Here is a 27,285-nt window from a genome sequence, read left to right on the forward strand (position 1 = left end):
GCAACAACAAAAAAGTTAAAAAACACCTACCATAAGTGTGAAGATCTTTCTCCATTTACTACCTGATAGAGATTCTCCAGTAATTTTTCATCCCAGTATAGGTCACAAAACTTCTCACAAATTCTATCAGAGAACACACCAAACTTAATTTCCTTTAAGTTTAAAATGAAGTTACCTTGTTTAAAATAAGAACAGAAACAAACAAAAGAGGAAGAAAAAAGACATTAATAACAATATTCTCACAAATCAATTATAATAATATACAGAAGAAAATGAACATACCCATATCAAAAACTTCAACTCCATTCTCTAGATAGCCATCAAAGGCAAACTCCTCTTGTATAAGATGAATCACTTTCTGAAGTAAAGCATCACTTGTTCTGTTCTGATGGGGTAGGACTTTATCATCAAAGAAATTATAATTGTCTTTATTCACTGGGGTACATGGTGTGTGTTCTTGTTCAGTGAAAATACTGTCTACACTGGTAGCACACTCAGTTTCTTGGCAGTTGGTTTGAATAACTGGGCTTCTTTTATCAAACTTGTTCTGTGTGTCAGTAGTCTCATGACTTTGCACATTACCAAGGGAAGCATCTTCTGTTTGCATGCTCATTTTATAACTTGCAATAGTACTTGAAAGTAACACTGGCAAACTATGATAACAATCATAAGCAATTCTTGAACGAAGAGGCTTATTTTGTATTTGCTCTGATACAGCTAAATGTACTGGTACAAATGTCAACACTCTTTTCTCTGAGTCCTGTTTGAGAATGATGTTATTTATATGAAGAAAATTAGGAGATGTAGGACAAGCTAAGGAGCTGGAAGGATCTTCAGATAAAATGCTTTTTCCTTGTAGAATATGTGAGGAATCTGACGGTGATGGTAATGTAACTGAAGAAGTAAACGTATTGACTGATTTTTGCTCTTCTGAGGATAACTGGAATGAGTGGCCTGGAACTTGTAAATCACACTCAGGTGTTTCAGGTGCAGTTTCAACAACATCTGTGTACTCAATACCACAGTGTTTAGAGTCTTCTGCATATCCTGAGTTGTTGTGGTCCATATGGTTTTCTTTTCTTTTCTCTTTCTTGAATTGCTCAGAAACTGGTGCGTGAACCTCTCTGAAAAAGAACAAAGGAATTTTTTTAAGGACAATTCCAGTAGATTTAACAATGAAGTCTAAATTTTAACTTATTCTTCTTTAGGATATACTAACTTTGTTATATTTGCATCTTGTTGCAGAATAATAGGCTTAAAGTGAGTTGCAGGAGAGGTGAATGCAACAGGTAATCTAGCATTCTCACAATTTAGTGAAATCTGGCATGGTACTGGTCCTTTAACTGCTACAAGTTTACTTTCACTGGTAAAAGGCACAAATCCTAAAAACAAAAACACAGAAAGATGAACAATATGAACACTATAAATGCAAGGTAACTAACAATCAATTTAGATAGAAAAACAATTGTATATCAGACTGAGAAAAATCTTACGTGGAGTACTGATCTAGAAAATACTAAAACAAAGTAAACATGTCAGAGCCTGACTGCTTACCTAGACTTGACTCTGAAGAGTCCATTTCCATTTCATGTTTTTCATTTTTAAATTCAAAAGCAACCTGATCTTGGGACAAGACTTCTTCCTTAACAGCCTAACAAAAATTGAAGCCCAAATTGAATTTATTAGCATTTTCTTTGTTTAAATTCTGTTCAGTATGTTACTTCAAAAAAAACCCCAAGCCTCATAAAGATCTAGAATGTTGCAAAGCAACAACCTGGTCATGCCAAGGTGGAATTTTAAAATAAATTACATACAGAATTCTAAGGACTGGTAGAACTATTTAGAAATCTTGATAAAACTCTGTTTCAAATCAGAACTTTAAGGTAATCAAAGTTTTGAACAAAGTCAGTTCCATGGATTGACTGAATGCTGCATCCATTACGTACACACATTCAAATACACACATTTGAAACATAAACAGAACACAACAATTACATATGACTGTCTTCTGATAAGAGGGGTGCTAAATAAAAAAGACTATGAAATAAAGTCACTGTTCTTCACCCATACAGATTGTGGTGTCAGAGCATCACGATCTGTGGAGTGATCATTCTGATAGCAAGACCTAGGAAAAGGCAATACCTATAGACTACTTGAAAATAAATAAAAAAAACCCCAAACCCAACAACCCCCCCCCCAACAACAAAATCAAATCTAATGACACTTGCAGGGCACAAAATCTTACTGGAAAATATTTTCAGAATTAACTGAAAAAACATACAGAATTAAAGAAAGGTGGTACTCTTACCTCAAAGACAGATTTACTCAATAAGATCAAAATATTTTTGCTGTCTATACCTTGTTCAAGTAAATAATGACTGCATGTCTAAAAAAAAGACAAAATGTAATCTTCAGTCAGTAAATAAGTTTTCATTCAAGTGAGGTATTCTTGGACAAGGACAAAGTCAAGATTAATAGTCAATTAGAAGTAATCTAAGTTTAGGAAGTCTTATAAACCTAACTCAGAGTACCTTACTGACAATTTCAATATAAATTAAAAACACACCCCTCTGTGTCCCTAAGGAGGTAACTTTAAAAATAAAATCCCAAAGTGAATGGTTATGATTTAATTAGATACCAGTCTACTAAAAATACTAAATCATTATTTTGATTTTCAAATCACTAAAATGAGACTTAGACACAACTAGACTTCACATAAAATTGCTTAAATCTAGCAACCTTAATTGCAGCAGCTAGAGAAGGTCTTTCATCAGGGTTTTTTCTTGCCATATCCAGAAGTAGTTTTTTTAATTTTCTTGGCAATACTAGTTTATGACTTGGTGGAACACTGTATTTTGCAGCCATCCATAGAACTGCAGCAACACCATAAATGCAGACCTATTGGTATAATGTAAGAGACAGGAAAGATATAAGTAGACCAAAAAAAATAGCCTCCACTTTAAAAACAATTCCAGCAAATTATCCAAAAATTCCTCCCCATTCCCTGCCAAAAAAAAAAAAAAAAAAAAAAAAAATTACTAAAGTTTCTAAAGTACAGATTACATTCATGGTTTTTCAAGGTGCTGAAGAAAATCCCAGCCCATTTTGAAAACTACTTGATGCAGGGCCAATGATTTTCTACCGTTGGAATAACAGACTTTGTCTTAGTCTTTGTCTAGGGAAATCATTTAGGAAAAAAGAATTTTAGAACCACTTTGAAGAATTCCTTTCTCATGTATAAAGATTGCTGCAAGCCTCAGAGTTCTACCATAAAACCAGGCCAGTCACAATTTATTTAAAAAAGGTCATGATAATTCAGCCAGTAAGTGGCACACAGTAATTACAAGTTAGCCAGTAGAACTCATATTTTACAGAGAAGATTACACCTGTCAGAAGAATGAGGTACTGCATATTTATTTTAGCAATTATTGTGCTACCTGCAGCTAAACCAACTGAAGTTCCCCTCAATAAGGGACCTTCAAAAGCACTTGTTCTTCACAAGCTTTCTTGTTTCATTTGAAGAATTACAGTTTTAAGACAGAGTCAGATTTAGTCCACTTAATCCTTAGTTTACATATGTTAACATACTTTAAATGCAACTTTAACAAATTTAAAGCACAATACTTCATGTTGCCTCTGAAAGATATTAAAAAGGTTTAGTGGACAGAAACCTAAGCACAGCATTAAATAATGTGGTCCCACAAAACAATGTGTCCTAGTACTCTTTCAAGCAAAGTGAACAGCAATCAACAAAATGTAACAAGGCAGTTCACTATAAAGGAAATAATCTGTGAACTATTTGAACTATTGAACAAAAGCTACTAATAGCTACAAAAACATTTGAAGTAGGAGAAAGCAACTCCATTAAAACAAAAAAAATTCTTCCCCTTAGGCTCAGGATTGCAAGATTACCCAAAATTTATTAATTTAGGAAAATCTTGCCATCCAGGCCATCATATTCTTCAAAGAAAGTTTTTTTTACTTTTATTGTGACTGGCACTACAGAGTCTTCATTCCCCTACCATAATTTGAACTAAATGTTCATAACCTGAAAGTTATACCATTATCAGGAAAAAAGCAAGAAAATGGGTCAGCTTATTCTATATATAATGTTGTAGAAAAATAAAGAAACAGATTAGTTCAGATATTCTAAAGAAAATGAACAAAGCACAAAGACTTTAGGATTATTAATTTCTACTGTCTGGTGAAACCGCTGTATTGTATTTCAGGGTTAGTTTAAGCTTTTGAAGCCTTTGAAAAACCTGCACGTTGGATCAAAGCACTTTAAGAAAAAGAAATTTTAAGGAAGATATACAAACATTTTCTAGTTACAGAAATTTGAATATCTTTAGTATATTTTTTATGAAAACCTTTTTTCTGAATCATGATTATTATGTCTAATTTCAAAGAACTCATGGGACACAAGGTGTGTATTAGCTAATCTCTTTTCTTGTTACATAATTCTGTTTCCCTAACTTCAAAGATCACTGTTTGCAATTCAGATGCAGTTGCAGTAGAGATACATTCACCTGCTATTTGACATTTTTATTATCTTCAGTCTAAGAGCACCTTATGGTTTTTATCTATAGCAAGAAGCTCTAGGAAAACTGTATTGGTAAGAGACATAATTCATAACATTCCCATAGTAAAAACATACTGAAAATGATATTTTTATCCAATCTTCTAAATGTGATTAATGTCTGGGCTTTAGCCTAGACTGTTTAAAATACTGATCTTAGTGTGACCTTCAGAATGTGAAAACATGACTTCAAAGTCTGTCTTACTGCTAACAAGCTGAAAATAATTAAGTCTTATGGAAAACTATTGAATAACAGATTTTTGGCACTTATTCCAAGAACTCTGAAAGGCAAAATTATAAAATCAACTAATTCATGGGAGATCAATATGTTAAAAAAATCCCCACAGATAACCAAGAAATACTGGGAGAAATGAGAAATATTAACACAATCTTAGAAGAGTTTAGCATTCTTCCTCGAGTCGCAGAGAGATAAAACTGTCTTTTGATAAAATAAAAAGCAACCTATGTAACCTACCACATTACCTTCTCAGTATCTACATCCTCTTCTTCAATTTCAGGAGCTAAATAAAATACATCACAAGATTCTAAATGAGAAAAGAAATCAGAAATAAAAGGTAAGACATTCACCTTCTTCTCCACTCCCCCTCTAAAGAAATAAAAGTCAAGCATGCAATGTATTAGTTTACCTTCACCTTTTGGTGCAGAAAAGAGGATATTTCCATGGTAGCCAATCAGCACGGAGTCCAAACATAAGACCACTGCAAAAGAAATCACAAAAGAGCAAGGCATAATAAGTATCTGTTCCTATTTGAAGGTAAATAATTTGAAAATAAATAATTTAAAAAAGAATTTGCGGTGTCAGCAATTACCCTACAATAAATGAGGCTTTAAATAACACTTATGCTAGAACAGATACCGGCCAACAAAGAGATAGTAGATGTGTAATTACCCAAAGCAACTCCTGCAGAACAAAGACAAAACCTGGAAGTTTATTTTCTTTTACCCAGCACTGAAAAGGTAAAGAAAGAAACAAAACATAAAAAAAGAAATATAACAGGTGGATGTACTCTAGTCTTCTCACAAGGTATCAAAAAACATAGATAATTTATCTTAAGCATTTAAGTCTCTCCTTTCTTTCCTCCTCTAACCTCACAAAAATAGAGGGTCATTATCTGGAGAAAGCTGAGACATACGTGACCAGATCCAAAACTCCTCTAGGTGTGACAGGATATGAACTGTTTTGCACAGTTATAATCACACACACTCTCTCACTGAAGAAACATTACAGAGGTCAGTATGTGCAAGGCTATGAAATTTTCCACAGATAAAAAAGAAATAATGGAATTCTAAAACTATTTTAAATGATGTCACGTCTTCAGGAGCTTAATATTAAGGTCACGAGATCACGTTATATAAATCTGATGATGAAAAACTTGTGATAACAGTGTCTCTCTATTTAATAACTTCAAAGCATACTGTAATTTAACATTTCAATATTATAAGCCAACTGGCCAGCAGTGTAGTCCTGTCTTTGTGGACTACCATCAAATACACTGTCTTCTTATTAAAAACAGAGTACTAGAAGAATAGATTCCTGCATTAAATAAGAGATTAAAGCATTAAATTGATTAATTACTTAAAATATTAAATAGGTCTAAGAGCAAAACAAATATTAATTTATTATTAAATAAGTAATTGAAGAGGTCTCAGAAAAAAAAATAAAGTAAGAAAAAAAGGAAATACTACTTTTGCTTTTCTAGTTACTCATACAAAACACATAAATAAAGGCTTGTCTACTACATTCAATAATATTTAAGCTGAACCTGAAGCACGTGTCTTGAAAAGCAAAGCCTTCCTGAATGGGAACCTTTGCTAGTTATTTCTGCAGAGGCAGCTTCATGCTCACTGTCCTTGCTTCTCAGCAGTTAATGCCTCTGGGCCTGAAACTGCCACAAAGTTCACACAAACCAGACCTCGAGGTGTTCAGTGCAATGTACGAATTCTCACTTGGGCTCCCTAAAGCATCCATGAGCAACATGTAAGCAACATCCTCTGATAAGAGGAGAGGAAATAAGTAAAGTCTCACTGGAGGTTACAAACAACTTTTGTAGCAGAATTGAATTAGAAAAACACATGAAAAGGCTAGCTTTGGGTTATGTTTTCTTAGTCAGACAATTTCTGCTTAGGATAATGAAAAAAGTGTAATCAAGGAGGAAAAGTGGAAGAAAAGCATAAAAGTGGAGGAAAAGGCTAAGTTAATAAATAAATAAACCAGCTTGTTCCACCTTTCATATATTTAACTATGACTCATCAGCTAACAGTCTTATTCTACCATTGTCAAGACAAAGGATATTTTAACAATATATATTCAAAATATATATCAGGTTCGCCTTTAATTATTTATTCCAAAGGAATGCCGAGAGAACTTCATGTGTCTATGTAGGCACTGAAGTAGTAATACCACTGTAAGTCTTGCCACAACTTCCACACAACTACTCTCAGAACAGGCAGAGAACCCTCTCACAGAAATATTCTAAATCTGAAAACAATATTCAACTTCAAGGTAGCTTTATTTGTCAAATATAGCATTTTAAGTAAGGTGTCTTCCATTTGGTGGTTTGTATCATTATGTTCACTTCTGTAGGCTATGTAAGGTTCAGATGACAACTCAGTATTTTTAAGACATGCATTCTGGGTGGATGCAAGTGCAGTAACAGAGGCTATCTATAAAATATTAAATTAGAATCTGAGTCATTATGTGCAGTCATCTGAAATCTTCACAAACATTAGGAACATGTTATGAGGCTGAAATAATCCTTCTGTTGCAAGGTATATTAAATACTTAGTTTTATGGGTAACTTTTCTCAAAGTGCTCAGAAATCTTCATTTATGGCTAATTTCCTTTCAAACAGTCTTATATCATAAAAGATAAAATAACTGAAGCTGAAATCCAAAGAGATGCAGTAAGTTTTCCGCACCTTACTATCCAATTGTTTATATTCAGTTACAGACTTCAAACTCATCCCTGTTCAAACTCTCAAAAGGAGGTTTTTTTAAATCCAGGAAAAGAAAGGGCAGGGGGCTGGGAACCTCTGCTCTGTTTATCAGAACTGCTACAGGTTTATCATTAGTATAAGCTAAACCAACATTCAGAATGTCTATGGAAATTTAGAATGGTCGTCTTCTGAGTTACATGCAACATATTCCAATTTTGTCACAGGACAGTGCCCTGTCCCTGCTCCTCTCTCAGAAGTTTACTTCTGACAATTCTGTAAAATGAAACATGGGGGAAGCGGAAGGACCAACGTCATAACAAGACCTTGGATGCTTTAAAATGACAAAGCCCTGTATTGTCCAAAATATGTCAGGAATCATTTGTCAGAAAGAAATTCAGGCAAAAGAGGAGATTTCAGGTTTACGTACATAGATACATATATATATATACACACACACACATATACAAAACTTATTTCCTCCTGCTTTCAAGTCATAAGTACTTTTCTTAAAATTCACAGTAGTTTCTCCATCCCCAAAACATCTAAACCCCAAATTTTTTTCACTGCTTGAAGTCATAAAGATTAATTTCTGCTGAAAAAGCAATCAAATTCAGAATAAAGAAAAAGAAGGTATTCTATATATATGGAAGAAAACTTCAACTGAGTAAAATTTCTAAGTCATGATTTAAGAGAGTGAAATCAGAAATATCGTCTATTTCGTTCTGTATGCAAAATGAAAGTCGAGATACTTTCAAACAGAATAAAGAAAACATTAACGTGGTGAACATAAATAACAAGGCAAAATATTTATTTTTAAGAGTATACCTGGATAATCTATGCAAGTCTGTAGAGCACATAAACACTCATGACATAATGCCCAGAGTTCATAATCTTTCAGAGGTCTTCCATATGAGGACAACAGAAGTTTTAGAGAGATCCACTGAAAAAAAAAAGAGTGAGGATGCAGAAAGTTATTAAAAATAATCACAAATTAAAAACGTTTACTGGTGCAATGAAAAAGTAAATCCTAATATAAAACACACTCAACTAAAAAGCTACAAGAAAATATATTTATTGCACTTACCAGTAATGAATTAATACTACTTATTAAAAAGCATGGCACAGTTAGCTAGTTGTATAAATGAACCAGTAGTTTCTTAACTGCATAATGGAAGAGTAATTCAAGTGAGATCTGAGCAAAAATAGAAGGGCCTCAGGAAAAGTGAGCTATCTGGAAGGTCTTTCTTACATATTAAGGAAAGACTCTTTTAGAATGTCTACTGTATAATAGACATGTTTTATGATGAAACAATTACATAATTATAGGGACAACACCTAGACTGAAAAACATAAAATTCAAATGATTGCTATCAACAAAAAAGTCCCACATTCATATTCTGATTTACCCTGACAGTTGCATTACATGTCTTACCTTAAAGATTTCATCAACACCTCTTGTTCTTCTGTGAAAGATGTTAACAATATTGACAGAATTAATGACAGATTTAATTGAAGTCCAAGCATGTAGTTCTTTTTTAATCACTGGCTGCTCAATTTTTCATAACAGAATTTCTTTTTCTGGCTATCAGCTTTTGATACCTGGCATAATACCTTATTGTGACAAAGGTACTGCTCCATGGAAACAGACAGCAGTGCACAGACATCTCCCTGAGCAAACCATGCTAATGGAAAAGCTTATCTCTAGGAGTGGCCCTTGACATCAGCTGGACTTTACATAATCTCCGTTCACCTACAAAGGTACACTAAAAATTCACTGCAGGCAGAAATGTCCAAGTTAGAGCAGACCAATCCACCTATCTTAAAAAAGGGCACAGCACATTTTCTGTTGTATATGCAGTTCTGAACTAGTCCAATTTAGGCCATTTGAATTGGTCTAAGAAAGAAATTACCAGAAGCAACTCAGGACTAATTCATGAAAAAACAATCTTCCCCTACTCTCCAAAAACCCCCCGACAAACAAAAAAAACAAACAAAAAACCCCCAATCAACCAAGTAAAAAAGTCGCTCAAAACAAAAAAAACACCCCAAAACCCCTCCAACCAAACCAAAAACACCCCAACACAAAACTGAAGCACAGGAGACAAACAAAACCCCCTCTGAAAAGTTCTGTGGTTTTTACAGACACCTTTATAACCCAATCAGTATTTGTAAAATCTAAATAGACTAAGGGTCCCTCTCACACACAGTGGTAGTACATTATTTGACAAATCGGCCTCTGCACTGTCATTTACTAAAGTCAATTCTTCATGATCCTGTTTACGAAACACCCTTCAGTGAGGTGCTCTTTGGGTTTTATCATAAAATATGTGATACAGAGACTACTGGTATTGAATTCATAAAGATCAACAAACAGCTTCAGTGCAATCTGTTGCAAAAAGAACCACATTAATTTCTGTAGCTGAAACTTTGTTGATAATTTAATATTAACCAGAATACCTTCTCAAAGAACACAATACTTTGGGCTTGTACTGTTTAAATATTCTTTGAAGGTGAACCAGGCAAGCCGTAATTTTTTAACAAGATGTGCCACGAAACACACCTTTTGATTTACTGAAAACGTTTTATATTCCGTCTACCTCCAAACGATAAAATGAACTTGGTGCTTTTATTCTTCTATCCTCCATTGTGGCACATTGCAAAAATTAGTAACTTCAGCACAGACAGATTTGAAGCCAGGTGATAAGACCGTTTCATTCTCAAGTTTTGCTATCACCAGCACCCTGGAGTGCAAAATTCTTTCATCCATGTGTTTTTTTACTGTAAGTTCTTGAACTGTCTGATAAAAAGGCATCAATCACATAGCAGGAAGGAAAAGGCCAGACAGTCAAAAGAATGAATTAGTCTAGAGAACATACAAGATACTGCTTCATACTGTTGACAGATTACTATCCTTGATCAGCACTGTGTTTCCCCCTCTACAGCACCCTGGTTCTCAAATATCTTTGCTCACAGACAAAGAAAGGAGCAGTCAAATCTTCAAATCGACCCTGGACAGCTGACATGAGTGGAGAGAAATCTCACAGACTGACTAAAACATTAAGAAGGTTTTGGGATTTGGGAATATTTTTGTAATAAGTACACACTAGTGCCTCATGTTTCTCTGTAAGAAATCCCTCCTCTTGAAGTTTGTCTCTAGAGGCTCTAAAAGCTGCAGCGAAGAAAGATGGGACTTCCCCTGCAAATCCCTCTCACTTCAGGAGAAGATGATGAATGGCTAGCAAGGGCAAGGAGAATCTCTCACTAAACTGGAGACTAAAGTTAGCTGTACAGTACAAAGCTGAAAAGTATTTCTCAATTCTGGGATATCCAAGCTCTTTGGAAGAAGAAAGAAATAGCAGACAGAAATTTAAGCACAGCAGCAAAGCAGGAATAAACTCTAAGAGCAGCAGCAAAAGTTTATAAGAAAGAGGTGTCAATGATTGATAATAAAATAAGAGGATGAAGAGGTACCAGAAAAATTCTGTTCTAGAAGAAAAAAAAAGTACATAGTAAAAGCAAATCTTAGCAGAAGTGAGAATCACTGCCATCCACAAAATAGCCAGATCAGTCTGAATCAGGAAAAAAAAAAAGGATGTGGTTACAGGTTGGTGAATTTTGTTTAAATGTATATCCCTCTGGCAAGCATTCTAAAGAAATAAGAAACTTCAACTATTAATATTGCTACCTAGTATTTGTATGCTAGTTGTTCTTCTTTGATGCTAATAACTACCTGCACTGCTATTGTCTCTTACTCAAATTCTAGTCTCTCCCCACCCTGACCATATAAAAAGATTTATTTTTTTCCTGGAAGAAATATCTGAGAAGGTCATTCTTCTAGTGTCCTGATTATTTCAAATTCTCACCTTCCTACATCAGAAGGAGAACTGTGGAAGACTTCAGATGTAAACTGAAGGTGCAGACCTGCTGAGGACCTATGCTTCTTGTAGCAGTTATCCCATGTAGTCAAGGTACATGATAAGTCATATTTCATCACACATTTGCATCTGTGACGAAAACCACGTGCAGTCTGGTTAAAACAGTTTTCAAAGGAAAAATAATACACTTCTCAACCTAAAGTTAGGAGGCAGTTTTTATGGAAGCCTCAGTCCTTAAATAAAGGTATTTAACATAACACACCTCATACCTCACCTTTTAGGTATTTAACACAATGCACATTTTAATTCCACTGAATCTGTTAACTGTAAAACTCCTTATTTTGGCATATGTCTCAGGTTTGGTCATTTCAGTTTTTAACATGCAAGTCTCTGATTCATGGCTATTGCTATTTCGTAAAACAAAAAAATCCCCACTCAACCACCAAGAAAAAAAAAATCTGAAGTGTTGGAAAACACGATTAAAACTTTTTAGTCAAACCACCTGTAGCGCACATTGTTTCTTAACTATCTATTCATATATTTTAGCAAAGCAAGCTCAAGACAACTGTTAAGCATTCATAAGGCCTCAAGTCCACTTCGTTTAAGCCGTTAACATTATTTTAATATTGATGTTCAACATTCATTAATATATTATCACTAGTGAAATTGCACCAAAGAGGAAACAAATTTATAATCCAATGCTTCTTCCTGATTTTTTACATGTTCTAAAACAGACTTTTTCGTAACAGAAATTATATATCTCAGTTTTTAAAATATGAAAAAGTTTTTCACTGCACAGAAATTTTGTTGAAAAAATATAAAAAAGCCAAATGACTGATTCTTGCTTATAGTTGCACACTGGGGCCATTTTGTTTTATGCCCAAAGATGGCATTTTAAACCTCACTTGTTGGAAAAGTGGCTTTTTTTTGCAGTTCTGCAAAAACCATTTATGAGATCTGTTACGTAACTGCTGGTACCAGAATTGTAAACCCCAACTTTTAGTAAAGCATTCAGACTATGCAAACATACTCTATTTCATTAACATAATGTTGGCGTGTTTTAAACAGCCAAAAATATTTTTTCATCATTCTTTTCTTAGTAAGTACTATTCTGGGAATTGACAACTTTTCTTTCCTTCAGCTGTTATTTCCCCAGTGTTAAAGTGTCAGCCTCCAGCTACATGGCTTTTCACTTTTCTCATGTTTGACACGGTCTGAATGACCAACAGGAAACAAACTTGCATATGCCAGGCTCCCATTAACCCTTCCCAAGTAAAGCCCATAGCATTTATATCACAGAGAAACATTTAAAAGGATTAGAGATGAGACACACCTGATTGGAATGAAACTGGTTAGAGAAATAAAAGATCCCCACTCAAACTTGAAGTGAAAAATATTTATTTATGGCATGCAAAACTCTAAAAGTTACTATGAAAACCCTCACAAGATACATTGCAGTAGCCAGACAAAAGCAAGCAAGTATTTTTAGTAATGCTTACTAGCAGTAAAGCACACAACATTAAGAAGCAGTGTTGGAGTATCAGAAAAATACTGTCCACTGGAGAAGTACTGACAGGCAAGAAAAACTGTCTGTTCTCCAGAGTAGACAAGGTTGATCTTCAACCGGATGGGACTGGTATTGCACCTTTTCTAAAGAACATGAAATATTGAAAGAGATGCTAGACATATTATTCTAAAAGCTCTATATGCTGCAATCATGGCAATCTGTTATAGAAAACTAGTGAAAGAGCAGCACTGCAAAGCTTCTGAGGTATTTTCTATTTACCCCAGAAGATAGAAAACACATTAGCTGGGCCTTCACACTTGTGCTTTTGCAGTAAATGAACAAACTCTCAGACTTAGGTATTTGGTAAAATTCTGGCACTAAGAAATGAAAGGGAACTTGAGAGAGAGACATCAGTTGTACTTTCATCACATAAGGCATAGCACAGTACGGTTTTTCTTTTTTGCAATTGTCAGGTAACACAGAGGGAAAACCTGCTATGCTTCAGAAGCCTGAGGAATAAAATCTGTTTTCTAAAAGGAAAAAAAGAAGCTGAAAACATTAACCCCTTCCACTGTTCTAAGAAGACTTGTAATAGAGTCTGCAATACAGTTCAGTGACTACTAAATATGAATTACCTTCCTTCAGAAAACAAAGAAAAATTACCAGGCTAGAAACTTGAGCATTTCAGGAAGCTATTTCAGAAGTCTAGGTGTTGCTCACAGATATTAATATATTTAAAGGGTTTCTTTTCCTCCCTACAGCAGTTAAATAGTCAAAGAAGATTTTATTACATTTGCTTTTTTTGTTCGTTTTTTGTTTTAAGACCAACAAGATTTTACTAAAGAGCATAATATTTTTATGTGCCAGAACTTGAAAAATTGCTGGAATTCAATTACTAAAAAAGAGAATATAGAGCATGAGTGTATCAAAGACTTCTTCTACTGAAAAGACAGCTGTAAAACTCTGATACCATAGAGAATCACCACCCTGCTGTCTTCCTTTCAGATCGTATATATCACAACATTGGTTATTAGGGTACCTGGAACAAGAGGTACCTTTTCTAATTCACTGTGATTGTCCCATGAATTCAGCAGGAGCAGGATAACCTTTGGGAGAATGTTTGGAAGAATGAAATTCTGTTTGGGCTGAAAGAACATTTAATTTAAATTGATGATTAAATATTTGAAGAAAAAGAGGATTTCCGAAGTATGGCAGAATAACCTGAAGACGTATTTTGGTTTATTTTCTGTGTGCCAATCTCAAGTGCTGCTGCAGGAAAACCAAACAGCTTTTAAATCATGCAAGAATTCTGGGGAAAATTATTTTCCTGATACTATCTTCATGTACCGAGAACTAAACTGTTGCCCTGGTAATCCAGTAAGGACAGAATACAATCTTATTTCAACGTTTTTTTTGCTCCTTGGAAAAGAACTCCTATCTCTACACTTAATTTATGTTCATAAGTGATGGCAGAAAAAGATAAAAAAAAAGGATGAGTCTACAATAAAGGGATCGTTTCTCAGAGCCTGAAAAGAAGAATGCATTTGCAGGATTTAAAAACTAAATAAAGGATTTGATATGCATACAATGAATAACCCCCTCGGAGAGCAAAACCATGCCATGTGGTGCTTATCCATAGCTACTATCCTCCTCAACTATGAATTTAATAAGTGCACGTGTTATTGAGGGGAGAAGAGACAAGAAAGGGATAAAAGAAGGTAGGACAGAATCTTCAGTTTGCACTAATTTTTTTAGCTATGATGAACCAAAGGCTCTTTACACACTTGGCAATCATAGGTTACTGCTCCAGTGGAGGTGTTCAGGCAAGGTGAAAAGAAGGATGGATAGAAATTGAATATAACCCTGGGTGCCAGTGCATGGGATAGCTGGAAAATGGGTTGTTGGGCAAAGAGAACAAGGTTGAATTGCCCGTAGACAAGCAAAGAAAAAACCCAAGATCTTCACTTAAGCATAATTTCTGGAAACACAACGTGAAGTTTGTGCCGCTCATTTTTAACAAGCCACAGCAAGGTTGAAGAAGCATAAATCATCCTGCAGTTTCAGCCAGCAGCTCCCCTATCACAGGGAGTGTTTACAACTCTGAGTGTGGCACAAGAGAAAACCATCTAGTCAGAGACCAAACTTGTCCACCCTGAGATACGTAATTTGAGCAGAGGAGACCATACTACAAAGATCTATCAACAAATTCTGGTAGATTCTCCCTCTCTCATTTGGCTATTTATAAAGACTAAATGCATGAGACAACATATTCATCATATTGTGCACATATTTGAATTCTATAACGAAATATACATAACAAACATAGAGACGGCAATTTAAGAACACAGAACAAATACAGCATAGATACAATTTTCAAAAACTCAAATGTACATGTCAGATTTAAAAGAAAGTGGACTCTTACACCTCCTGAAGCAGATGGGATACTACCATTGATTCCAATGAGGTCAGGTTTACAGTCAGGAATTTTGCAATTTTCATAAGCACCTGGGAGGCTCACTTCAAGGCAGTGAACTTTATGCACTGACAGCAACATGAAGATTTAAAAATATACATATGTTTTGGTCATGGTTCTCTTACAAATGTAATCAACTACTAAATAATGCTGCTCTAACAGGCCAGTGAGTATACTCCATTTGTAAAAAAAAAAAAATAGAAAAATTTAAATGGAAGTTGATTTTGCAGTAGTATTAATTTCACTGCAGCACTTTTTTTTTAAGTAAAGAGGGAAAAAGGATCACCATATTTCCAATATTAACTCTTAAAGTGTGCAGATCAGCAAAATTCAATTTTCCAGGACGCTAAAGGGGACGAGGGGGGAAGAAATCACACAGTATTTAAGTCATCTCATCTCCACATAAGTGACTACAGCAACTATATAATGAAGACTTTATTTTTACTACCTGCTCATTACTTTTGATTTCTGAACCTCTGCCTCCACAAAGATTATCTTCATTATTGTTTGCACTCATTGCACCGTTGCTTAATTCTGGCGACCTAATTAGGTTTGATCCATGTCTGTTCCCACGGGGTTTTGTTGTTAACACTGAATCCATCTTGTTAAAATGTGGTACATAATTTTCATTTGACCCTTGAAAAGTTTCAGAAGAGTCTTCCAAGGCCAGGTAATTGTCTAGCATTTTTGCTCCAGCAATTGACTGATTTGGGTCTTTTAGCATACCAGCTGGTTTTAGCATTTGACAGGTAGCACCAGAACAGTCTTCTTTGTGATCAGATGAAGCAAAACCTATCTTTTTACCATTAATAAGTGACACGTGTTCTTCTAGATTCAAGCCAGACACCTGTGTGCATACACACGGAGCTTCTAAATGACGATCATCAACCTGGTGATTCTTTGGTTCTGTTTCTGGTGGACTACTAATAGCAAATGAATTAAGATTTCCCTTTGAAAAAGCAACCTCATTATTATTGTCTGGAGGTAGTAACTCTTGTGTTAGGGAGTTATTTTTCCTAGCTAGTGGTCCACTGTTGGTTACAGAAGTAAAAAAGTTATTTGCATCTGCAGGTTCAAGTGGTAGCTTTGGAAAGGTTTTAATTTTTCTCAAAGAACCTTTCTTAAAAATGCCATCTCTCTCCAGGTCAATAACACATGATTTTATATCCAAAGCAACACTAGCAAAGTTGTCAGTATACACTGCATGTTTATCCTCTTCTTTGCTCTTTTTAGTTTGAGTTGCAAGGTGAGAATGTTGAGTTTTGCCATTATCCAGATCAATTTGCGTTTCCTTTAAACCACTTTCTCTGCCAGTCACCATGGTAACTACAGAAGAGCTGTTATGACAGGTAGTCGTCACATCTTCCACTGCAGACGAATCACCTGCTATGTTGCTTTTCTCATTTGAATAAAATTTAGATCCCAAGCTTCTCTGACACATTCTTCCCTTCCACATGTTATCACAGACATCTAGATGAAAAAAAGTAGATGTTTATATTAGATGTATATTTAAACCTTCTGATCTTTCCTAGTAAATCTTTATATTGCTTTTTCTGCACTGCTGTTACGTATCTTCAGTATGTTACACAAATTAACTATTTCTAACAAGTCACTTTGAATCATAAGGGACAACCTAAATATATTAACTATGTTAATTAAGAGTTGTGTGTCCCCTGCTCCCCACCCCCAACCTACAGATATTTAATAATGACTTTCTGAAATCTAGAAAGAAACCTATAACAGGAAAGCACGCAAACACAGTCTTTTAAAAATCATTATATATGTCAGGCAATCTAAAGTTCTAGACTAAATACATTTTAAGGTTACCTTGAGAAGCACCAAATGATTCAATTGAAAGAACTCTTCTTCCAACAGCAGACAGACTTCGACAAATATTACTTGATGAAGCAATCTTCATTTTTTCTTCACATAATGACAAAATGCTCTAGAGAAAATTAATGTTAAATACTTATTTAATAATGAATAGATTTGTGAATTTTGACTAAAGCGAGTAATGTTAACTCCCACACTATATTTGAATTTATACTACACTACACTGGAGGTCTTTCTTGCACTAATTCATTATACTGTGTGTTTCTATTATGTAGTTGAATTAATTTCTCGTTTTTACCGTGGGCTATTATGAAATCATTTAATACAGTTCAAGTTTTAGCCTACAGTTAGAACACCAAGAACAACTGATAAAAATTATCTTGAATGCTATTCTTTATGAATAACATACTGAAAATGTAAAAAGCTAGCATTTAGTACTTTTTTAAACATGCAGTGATTCACTTGAATTGAGTGACATGGGCAGGGTGATGAATGTTACTGAAATTACATTAAAAGTAAACCCCAGATCTTTTAAAAACTGCAAAATACAAATATCTAGAAAGCATTAGAGAAAGTCATCTTTATCAGATCATAAGAAGTACTTCATATCTAATCTCTAGCCTGAGCACCATTTGATGGCATTAGCACTGGTCTCACACGCAATTAACTACAGATATTCACACATTTAAAAACCTGTCCCTTTGGGCAGGAAGCAGAAGAGAGCTGCCTTTCCAAATGCATCCCACCATCTCCTCACACAGCTCTGAGGAGATGCTCTTCCCCATCAACTTACTCAACTGCTCTTCTGGTATTGTGAGTGGAAGGTGCTATAGGTTCGAACACTGGAGAAAGGAAGGACAGGAAAAAGGGAGCCAGGACTGTGCTGGAGTCCAGCAAAATGCCTAGGAACACCTATGTGTTTTCCCTCCATATAGCTCCCCCAACTCCATTCCACCCAAGAAAGTGCCCAGTGGAAAAGAACAGAAAAGAACCTACTCACAAAGTGATCTTTATATATTACCCTAGACCAGCCCTGACACACACTGTTTTTGGGGCGGTGCAAGTAGTCAGCAACAGCTTTCAGGGACTACAGACCACTGGGAGGTGATAGAGAATACTATACAATCTGACTATGCTACAAAGTAAACTAATAAAAATACAGCAGCTGATTAAGCAGGCTCCATGTCAGGTATAGTCTCCTGTCTCGGCAGTCCTCAACTGGGGAGCCAATACTTTTTGCTTTATAAAAATGCATCTATTAATTCTTCTGTTGCAGCACTCTTTCTGCAAAGTATTGATTACAAGTGCCATACCATTTAGAATATACACTATCAGCTCAGGAAAAAGAAAAATCTACAAAAAAACCCCCACAGACAAGTAGATAGCACCGTTCTGAAGTAGAAGAATTGAGCCCAAGAATAGTCACATTGAACAACTGTTATTCTATAGTTACATTCTCAAAGTCTGCAAAAACATTAAAGCAAAACTTTCACATATTAATGTGAAATAATGCTCTATTAGGTAACCAACAGAATATAAATTCTTCGAAAACATCAGCTTGAAGAATCCTATACAGATTCAAATTATTTCTAACAACTAAAGGTAAACTAAGAGGCTAAGTGGAATAAAATACAAAATTGAATAAAGATATATAATGAAATATTACTAAGCTTTTACATATTTACATAAAAACAACTTAGTAGTAATGCTTTGAACAACACTGCTTTGAACATGCTAAGGAACAGAGGTTTCCTGTGGCATGTCTCCCTCCATCCTCTTCTTAAATGCAATCCAATCGTCCTTCAAACTTCACAGTATAATGCCTGTGCTCTTATTTCTAATGATTCTCTCTTTGTAAACTAAATATTAAATGGGAAGAAACAGTTAATGAAATATTTAGGTCCACCAGCGTATTCACCCAACCCTCTTAAAAAATCAAAGCACTGTCAAGCATCTACATCATCTTTTCAGTTTGTGCCTCCATTAGAGTAGAAAAAAAGATTAATTTCTACTAAGTCTGGAAAAACCTCAGCTTTCTTGCAAAACCCGAGCATATCAAGACCATCTCTTTGTTAACGAGAACACATACAGAAGTATTTGTCTAACTTTTTTTAAACAGAAAATTATGTAGGGCTGTTTTACCTCAATATCTGGCCTATTTTCAGGATTCTCTTCTTGCATTTGTTCCAGTAGAGTGTGCAGATCTTGGCCAAATTCTGATTCTGTCTCAGGTTCTACTATATATTCTATTGCTGCTTTCAGTGTTGCACCCAAAGAGTAGATGTGTGCCTGCATGAAGTTTAAAAAAAACACAATAAAGATGCTACCAATTCTCTCTCTTCTGCCACCAAAGCTTCAAGATCACACAGGACACAGTTTACACTGTTTTCAAATTTAATTTACAATGTAACAGTTTGCTGAAAAGGCAGTCTAATTTAAGCAGGAGGAACGAAACCAGTTTGAGTCCTGCTTTGGGGGATATACTTGTTGCAAACAAAAAGAAATAATCTTGTGGGGTCCAGCTAGAACGTTTTTTTCTTCCTCATCAATAATCAGTATTACACGTATTACATCAGGCTACAATTAAACATAAAACTCAGACTTCTGTATTTGTGCAAGTATTAACCTAGAAGCATGTTGGGAGATTGAAGTGACATTCCTCTTAGCAGAGAAAGAATATATTAATTTGACAAAAAGCTTTATATATAGCAGTATTTTATAAGTGCTATCAAGCATAAAGAAAGCGAGCAGAAAAATTATGGTTTAATACCACTTGTTTCTGAAGACACTTACTAAAGAATTTTAAAAAATACTCCATGTTTGCCACCTCTGCTTCTCTTAAAGTCCACATCCTTGTGATGAGCTTCAACAAAAATGGCGGTGAACCAGTAATTTTTTAAAATCCAGTGCTAATGCAACAGGTTTGCCATAAAACACACCTATCTCTTAATTTTACAAGTATTTTGCTTCTTGGGAAAAAAAACCAAAAAAGATTAAAAAAAAAAAAAGACCTTCTTAGTTCTTGCTTTAGTGGTAATGATAATTTATCCATGATGGCCTGTATTTTATGTTCCACTCAGAGAATACAATTCAGTAAAATTTATAAGCAAGTTTATAAGTCCAAGTTTGTGTAAACATTTCAATGGTGATGCAGTATCACCAGGAATTCAAGTGTACTGAACACTGCCCTCTTAGATTTACAGATACATACATAAATAAAATAACGACTATGCTTGTACACTAAATCTGGTCATATAAATGCATTTGCTATATGCTTTGCTATTTCTTATCCTAGAAAGAAGACTGACTTGAAGGTAAAAAGTAATTTCCTCCCTCCGCTCACCCCCTAATTTTATCATTAAGGTGTGCTTTTGTCTCTAAAATGTATGAAGGGGAGGTGACTTGTTCCACAAGTATGCATATATATTTACTTTCTAGGGAGGCAAGGCACCACCATGAAGGGTGCAACACCACCTCATCAGGAAGTGCCATGTGTATGAGGTTGTAGCTTGGACAATTCCACTTCTCCGCCCTCCTCCATGCCACCTCCAAATCAAGAAAGCATAAACTAGTGCTGACTGCTGGCTCTGAAGCCTTGATTTACCTTTGGGACACATCAAGATTAGGACAAAGATCAGAAAAACAAACTGTATGCCATCTGATCTAAAAAGAAAACAAAAGTTCTTCACTGTTATACAACTCCATCATTAAACAGAAGAGGTAAATGAAGATTTTTGGTTTTCTTTTGAAAATCTCAGAGAAACTAAACCAGGAACTGTTATGATTTTTATTTTAGTTTAGCAGAAGAATGAATGTTGTTCACCTATTTCAAAAGCAAGGGTTACTTCCCCCCCTGGTGCCTCTCCCTTTACCACATGAAGCTACTATAACCCACTCAGTGGGAGCAGCCCTACTGAACTACACCCTTGACAGACCAGAATGTTGGGGTTTTTTCTGGTACAATAAAACAGATTATGTTAGCGAAAGGGTACAAAACTATGAAGCCTGAGCAAACAGTCCACCAAAAAGGTGATGGAAAAATTTATTTCTTCATAGTTACCACTACCTTTACCCATACTTATTTCATCTGCAGGAACTGAACTCCACCCTAGATTAAGAGAACCACTCACAAATGAAGTACAACTCCTATGAATAAATGTTTAGAGCTCGATGGTTTACAGTCCACACAAGTTAACTTGCTATATAAAACTAGCTAGGTAAAAATTAGCACTACTATAAGCCTCCTCAAGACTGAAGGCCTGAAGAGATAACTGGCAGTGAAATAGAAGACTAAACAAAAATCTAGATTTACATACTTTATTTCACTTGGTGGAAGAAATTTAACCAAAATTCCTTCCCCAACAGGAATTTATGATTGTTTTAAGGTTTTTTTCTGCAGACTATTTAATAAGCTTTTGAACAGTGAAGAAGTGTACAGTGTAGAACTTATTCCTTGATTTTGACATTAAATACTCTGTTTCAGTAAGCTATGCCATTTTGCATTTCTCACTGGACAACATAACAGAAAACTAAACATAAAGTTAAAAAAGAATAAGGAAACAAGGACAAACTTAAAAATATAATACACCTCTATTTAAAGAATCTTTTGTATAAATGTACTATTGTACTGGGCAGTTTAATATTCTTGATATTAGTAAGTTATTCCACGTATATTTTATATGATCTGCAACAAATGACTTCACCTATGTTCCACAAAATGACTATTAAAGAAACAAAACAATCACTCCTCTAAGAACTGGAGGGAAAAAACAATATTGCACAAGTTATGAACATCTGCTACACAGACCAAGACAAGTTAGATGAAATTATGTCATAATAGTGTGGGGACACTTTCGAATTCTGAACAGAATAACCTCTCTTCTCAAGTGAAAAACTTCTGAAAAGAATAATCTCTCTCAGTAAGAAATTTTTAAGAATTCAAGTATTTACTATAATACAGAATAATACAATTTCGTGATGTTCTCCAAAAGTGGGACAGAAAAATAAGGAGCTTAAAGGGCTTTTATGAATTTTCTTCATCCACACAAGGATGGATGCAAACATTATAGGACATAGGAACAAGAAGGGCAGAGCAACATACTACCTCATCCCACTTTTTCCAATTAATAATTTCTGTTCACAGTGGGGTATAACTCATATCCCCTAGTCTGCCTTTAAAAGCACAAGTGTCTGACATGCAAATGGACAGGCTTTAACTCCATTTTCCTGTCCTGTTTTAATGAAGTTCACTGCATCTTTTCTTGTACAAGAGAAAGGCCAGTCTCACATTGAATAAAGAAAGATTTTTACCTCCTCACACAGAAAGTTGTTTTGTTGAGATACCTCCTTTCCTCTGACATGTAGGAAAGTTAGTTTCAAAGGTGGTCATTTTAAGTATAGCTTGTAATTAATTTCTATGTTAAAACACTTATTGGGAACTTCAAATGCAGTTCTTTAATCAGTTTCCTGAGCTGGCAGTATTCATGGTTAATGTTACCTGAAGCCTGTCAGAACTGGAGGAATGAGAAAATGAGTTTGTGATCATCCACTAGGTGGGGCATTCCCCAAGTTAATGTATCAAATCTCCTTCTACTTATCACACTGTTTAGGCTCAGGAAGAAAATTTCACTTTCTGGAAAAGGAGAGTAAGCTGGATATATGCAATAAATAAGGCAAATTCTTAAGTATAAAATACATAATGCTCACTAGAAGTGACTGCTTTCAATGAAAACAATCTCACGAGCAAGTTAAGGATTTTTCAGTATGCTCTATGGAGGGCAACAATTAGGAAAGGACAGCAAACTACCTTTCTTTTTTTTTTTGGAAGACCAGCCAGAACTGGTACGGAATGTTATTAAAGAATTAAGAGAGCTTTTTTTCTCTAATTTCTGAAAACAACCCCAAACAAACCCACTACCACAAAAACTCAGCAAAACAAACCAACAAAATCCACCATACAAACAAAAAACAAACAAACCCCCATCACCACCACATGCCTCAGTTTAAAAAATCTAGATAAGGAGAACAGCTTTTGAATTACAGGTATTTTGCATTACAGGATAATAATATTAATAGCTGATAAATAGGATGCATTTCCAGAAATATCCAAAAGAAAAAAACCAAATAACTCCAAGGCAATCTCTTCACAATTCCTAAAAAGGCTTTTAAGTTAAAGATTAAATGTCACTTGTTACTAAAATACATAAACCATCTCAGCAAGGCTGCCCTACTGTATCAGCTTCAAAAAGGATGGGGGAAAGGAAGTCACATTAGGAAACCAGCTCTTCAGATTTGGTCTTAGAGAGTACATATACTCTTATCCCAAAGTTAGCAAACATAACAAGAATTGTAGGTAAATCATTATTGTAGGCCATCATGGAAATAAAGTGCTCTTTAAAAATTGCAATGGCAACACAAAAAAAAGAAATTTGAAAAGAGTCACAAGTTGATTTGAGGTCCTTAAAGTCTTTCTTTCAGCAACATGCTAAGGGAGTTCATGTATTTCAGAGAAAAATTTGAAGGTCATAATCATACAAGTAGCTTCAAATCAAAATAATTTTTAATACTAGATTGATTTTCAGTACACAAAAAGACACAAGACACACACACACAAAAGATAAAAATTCAAAAGGTGAAGATACTACATTTTTTTAAAATGCTCAGGCTGTACTGGAAGCACTCACCAAAGGAGAGGGTAGCTTGTGCCATCAGAAATTTTAAATTTTACGTCATGATTGAAATACATTCAAAAAAGCTTCTATCAGATCTAATCAAAAGTTATTTGCTTTGCTGCATGCCATTTTATGACCATTTAACGCCAAAGCAAGTGAAATCAGAGAACAGTAATGATCCACTCTAGTTTTAAAATCTACAAATCAAAAGATCGGGAGAGGAAGTAAAAGCTCCAAGTCTACACACAGACCATGACAGAGGCTTTGTTGTTTTACTGCTTGACAGGGCTAAAGAACTAAACTTCTCTAGGAACTCATACTTGCAGACAAACACTACAGAAAAAAGTCGACAAAAGAGCTTTTGAATAGTGACTGCATAAGCATTTAGCATATTGCAATTACGGATAATGACCATTTATATTTTGTATTGAGATTTCTTTGAGTTCATAAATGTAGGTCTTCTGAAGAACTGAAAAAGAAAGACCATAATACAACTAGTATTTTCTGCAAAGTATTTCTGACTAAATGACAACCTACAGGAATTGTGTACAACAACTCTTAGTTTTGACATTCATATTTGACCTTTATTTTACCTTGCAGATTTTTCCTTTTTTTTTTTTTTTTTTAATTGAGATTGCACAGATATAGATGCTTTCACCTTTTCACAATTCAAAGCATTTAAAGGTTCCACAAATGAAAGCTTCAGTCTGGTTATAAAACGTAAAGTTTTATAAAGAAATCCAAGGTAATGCTTGTGAAAATTACTACTGGGAGAAAACATTTAATATTTACCCATGTAATTTTTCTATGTAAATGTACTATTTTTACGCAAAAGACAGTAAGATTCTTCAGCAGGAAAATGAAAGGGAAATAGGCCTATTACTTTTAATACCTTCTTTCATTACAAAGGGACTTAATGTCTTTCTGTGTAACTGTAATTACTGGACGGTGCTGTATTAAATATTAGCTTTATATTCATTTGGCACACTGGATGTGTAAATAATTAGTCTGCAGAATGTGCTAAAAGTGCTAAACCAGTGCAGACTATTCACAAAACACATACTCTAGCTTGAATTGGTAGCAAATGCTGGAAGAACATTTTCCACCAAAGCTGTAAGTGCCATTTGTCCCTTCTACCTACAGTTCACTTCATCTGAAAAAACTCTTCCCCAAAAAACTTCTAAAAAAAATTGGGACCAAAGGCAGCTACAGGTCAGATTTTCTCACAGCCAAAGTTTGCATGTATTTCAACTCTCAAATTGCCTTTTAATTTACCCAATGAGTAAGTGAAAGCTTTCAAGTTTTAATATGTTTTAGGCAAACATCAGTTTATATCACAAAACACAAGCAAGGCTTCACACACACAATCATCTAAAAAGCAATACAACAACATAAGAAGGGGGACATCAGGTAAAGCATCGCCAGCTGGTTGAGGGAGGGGGATTGTCCTGCTCTGCTCTGGTGCAGCCTCGCCTTGAATATTGTGTGCAGCTTTGGGCACCACAATGTAAGAAAGATATTAAGCTGTTAGACAGCATCCAAAGGAAGGTAACAAAGGGGAAAGGGCTTTGACGAGTAGTCGTATGAGGAGCAGCACTTGGTCTGTTCAGCCTGGAGGAGACTGAGGGGAGACCTCATCGCAGTTACAACTTCCTCATGAGGGGAAGCAGAGGGGCAGGCACTGATCCCTTCTCTGTGGTGACCAGTGACAGGAGCCAAGGGAATGGTCTGAAGTTGTGTCAGGGGAGGTTTAGGTTGGATATTAGGAAAAGTTTTTTCACCCAGAGGGTGGCTGGGTGCTAGAATAGGCTCCCCAGACAAGTGGTCACAGCACCAAGCCTGACAGAGTTCAAGAAGTGTTTGGACAATACTCTCAGGCACATGGTGTGACTCTTGGGGATGGTCCTGTGCAGGGCCAGGAGCTGGACTTGATGATTCTTGTGGGTCCCTTCCAACTCAGCATATTCTGTGATTCTGTGAAAATCTAAACACACTTGGAAAGAGCATGTATCAGACACAATATAGCTGAATGTTATCTAGTCCCTGCATTTTACTACGTTATGGTTTCTTGTGACCTCTGTTTATATCATTCACTTTGAATTGAGGAAGACTACCTAGTACATCAACCTAATCTCAGTTTTATAGTTGTGGGCTTCTTGTCTCTAATGATTCATGACAACTGTTTTATCTCCATGAATTTGTCTAAGCTTTATCCACACTCAACCTTTTTGCATCTATGCTTTGCAGCTAGGATTTCCACAGCTTACTGCATAAAAAAAGTAGTATTTCCTCTTTTTTAAGTCTACCCATGTACATCTTATTGTTGCCACTTCATTTATGAGAGCTGACAAATAATCACTCCATGGCTGCTGTCACAGCACACTCCACAGATTTCTAGCAGAGATTCTCCCTCAGGGCATTCTCTTCCAGGCTAAAGAGTATTACTTGAATTAAAAGCCTTCATAAAAGAAGCAATTTCACCATCTGGTCCTGGAAATTTATTTTACTGCTGATTTTGTCAGGTTGGTCACTTGTCTGTTCTGACACTCTTACTTGAGCCAAATTTTTGATAATTCCCCATAAAGAAGATTTGCAATGTATGAACCTACTGAAGATCCCACAAGATTAAAATGTGTTCAAAAAAATTAGCCAGTTTTTCAACTATGGCTTTCTTGAAAAACTCTTCTGTATCTTGTTCATTTGCAAACATTGCAGACTTTGGGCAGCAATTATGTGGTTTGACAGATTTGAAAAAAATCAGTTTTTCAGTCTTTTGTAAGTTTTTTTGCATACTTTTTGATAAACCTCTTCTTGGTTTGCTTTTTGGGTTTTTTTAGGTCTTTTTTGACAGAGATATTGTTTAAAAAAAAAATCTTACAATACATTTACAGCAGTCTCTGTGCTACCTGTAAACACTATCGTAACAAAAACAGATTTTGGCTTTTCATATGACTATGTTGACTGCTGTCCATAGACTCATTTGACAGCATCAATAATTGTAATCAGTTTAAAATGCAATATTGTCAATTCAGAGCTACACCCAGTAAAGACAAAAAAAAAAAAAAGAATACAATTTTTCCAACTGGACCTCAATATAGTTTCAAAAAGCTGTCACCTTAACTACTGTAGTGAAGACTGAAATATATCTTAAGCCACTGACAGTGGAAGTCATGTGAAGACGAACACACACAGAAGCTTGACCAAATTTAAACCATGCTATTTTTATGAAATTACTCATGTGTTTGAAGGGTGAAGACACAAATTAAGAACAGGTTTCTTACACTTCCATCCCACTTTCAATTCCATCCCCTTAAGCACTAAGATCAGCACCCCGACACAGATGAATAGCACACTAATTGACTCCTCTCCTGCATGATTGCAGAAGTATAA

At 35.2% G+C, this 27,285-nt stretch overlaps 1 protein-coding gene across 8 annotated transcripts in view; it reads right to left on the minus strand.

Moving 5' to 3' along the window:
* The window catches only part of KNDC1 (kinase non-catalytic C-lobe domain containing 1), a 59,943-nt gene that overhangs the window by 16,949 nt on the left and 15,709 nt on the right, over window positions 1–27,285 (minus strand). For 4 of the 8 annotated variants that reach the window (XM_027647975.1, XM_027647977.1, XM_027647978.1 and 1 more), the window contains 12 exons: window positions 19,367–19,513; window positions 17,219–17,336; window positions 15,840–16,861; window positions 8,362–8,476; window positions 5,227–5,298; window positions 5,063–5,124; window positions 2,740–2,898; window positions 2,309–2,386; window positions 1,555–1,651; window positions 1,220–1,382; window positions 283–1,124; window positions 31–175 (listed from right to left, as the gene is read on the minus strand). In XM_027647975.1, coding sequence (XP_027503776.1) covers window positions 31–175; window positions 283–1,124; window positions 1,220–1,382; window positions 1,555–1,651; window positions 2,309–2,386; window positions 2,740–2,898; window positions 5,063–5,124; window positions 5,227–5,298; window positions 8,362–8,476; window positions 15,840–16,861; window positions 17,219–17,336; window positions 19,367–19,513 — 3,020 coding nt within the window. Of the gene's footprint in view, window positions 1–30; window positions 176–282; window positions 1,125–1,219; window positions 1,383–1,554; window positions 1,652–2,308; window positions 2,387–2,739; window positions 2,899–5,054; window positions 5,125–5,226; window positions 5,299–6,443; window positions 6,557–8,361; window positions 8,477–15,839; window positions 16,862–17,218; window positions 17,337–19,366; window positions 19,514–27,285 lie in introns of those variants that run through there. The other 4 variants (XM_027647976.1, XR_003528446.1, XR_003528445.1 and 1 more) reach the window with 4 other exon arrangements.

This window comes from Corapipo altera, unplaced genomic scaffold (genome assembly GCF_003945725.1).
Source record: "Corapipo altera isolate COAL_440 unplaced genomic scaffold, ASM394572v1 56, whole genome shotgun sequence".
In the NCBI taxonomy this organism is placed as follows: Eukaryota; Metazoa; Chordata; class Aves; order Passeriformes; family Pipridae; genus Corapipo; species Corapipo altera.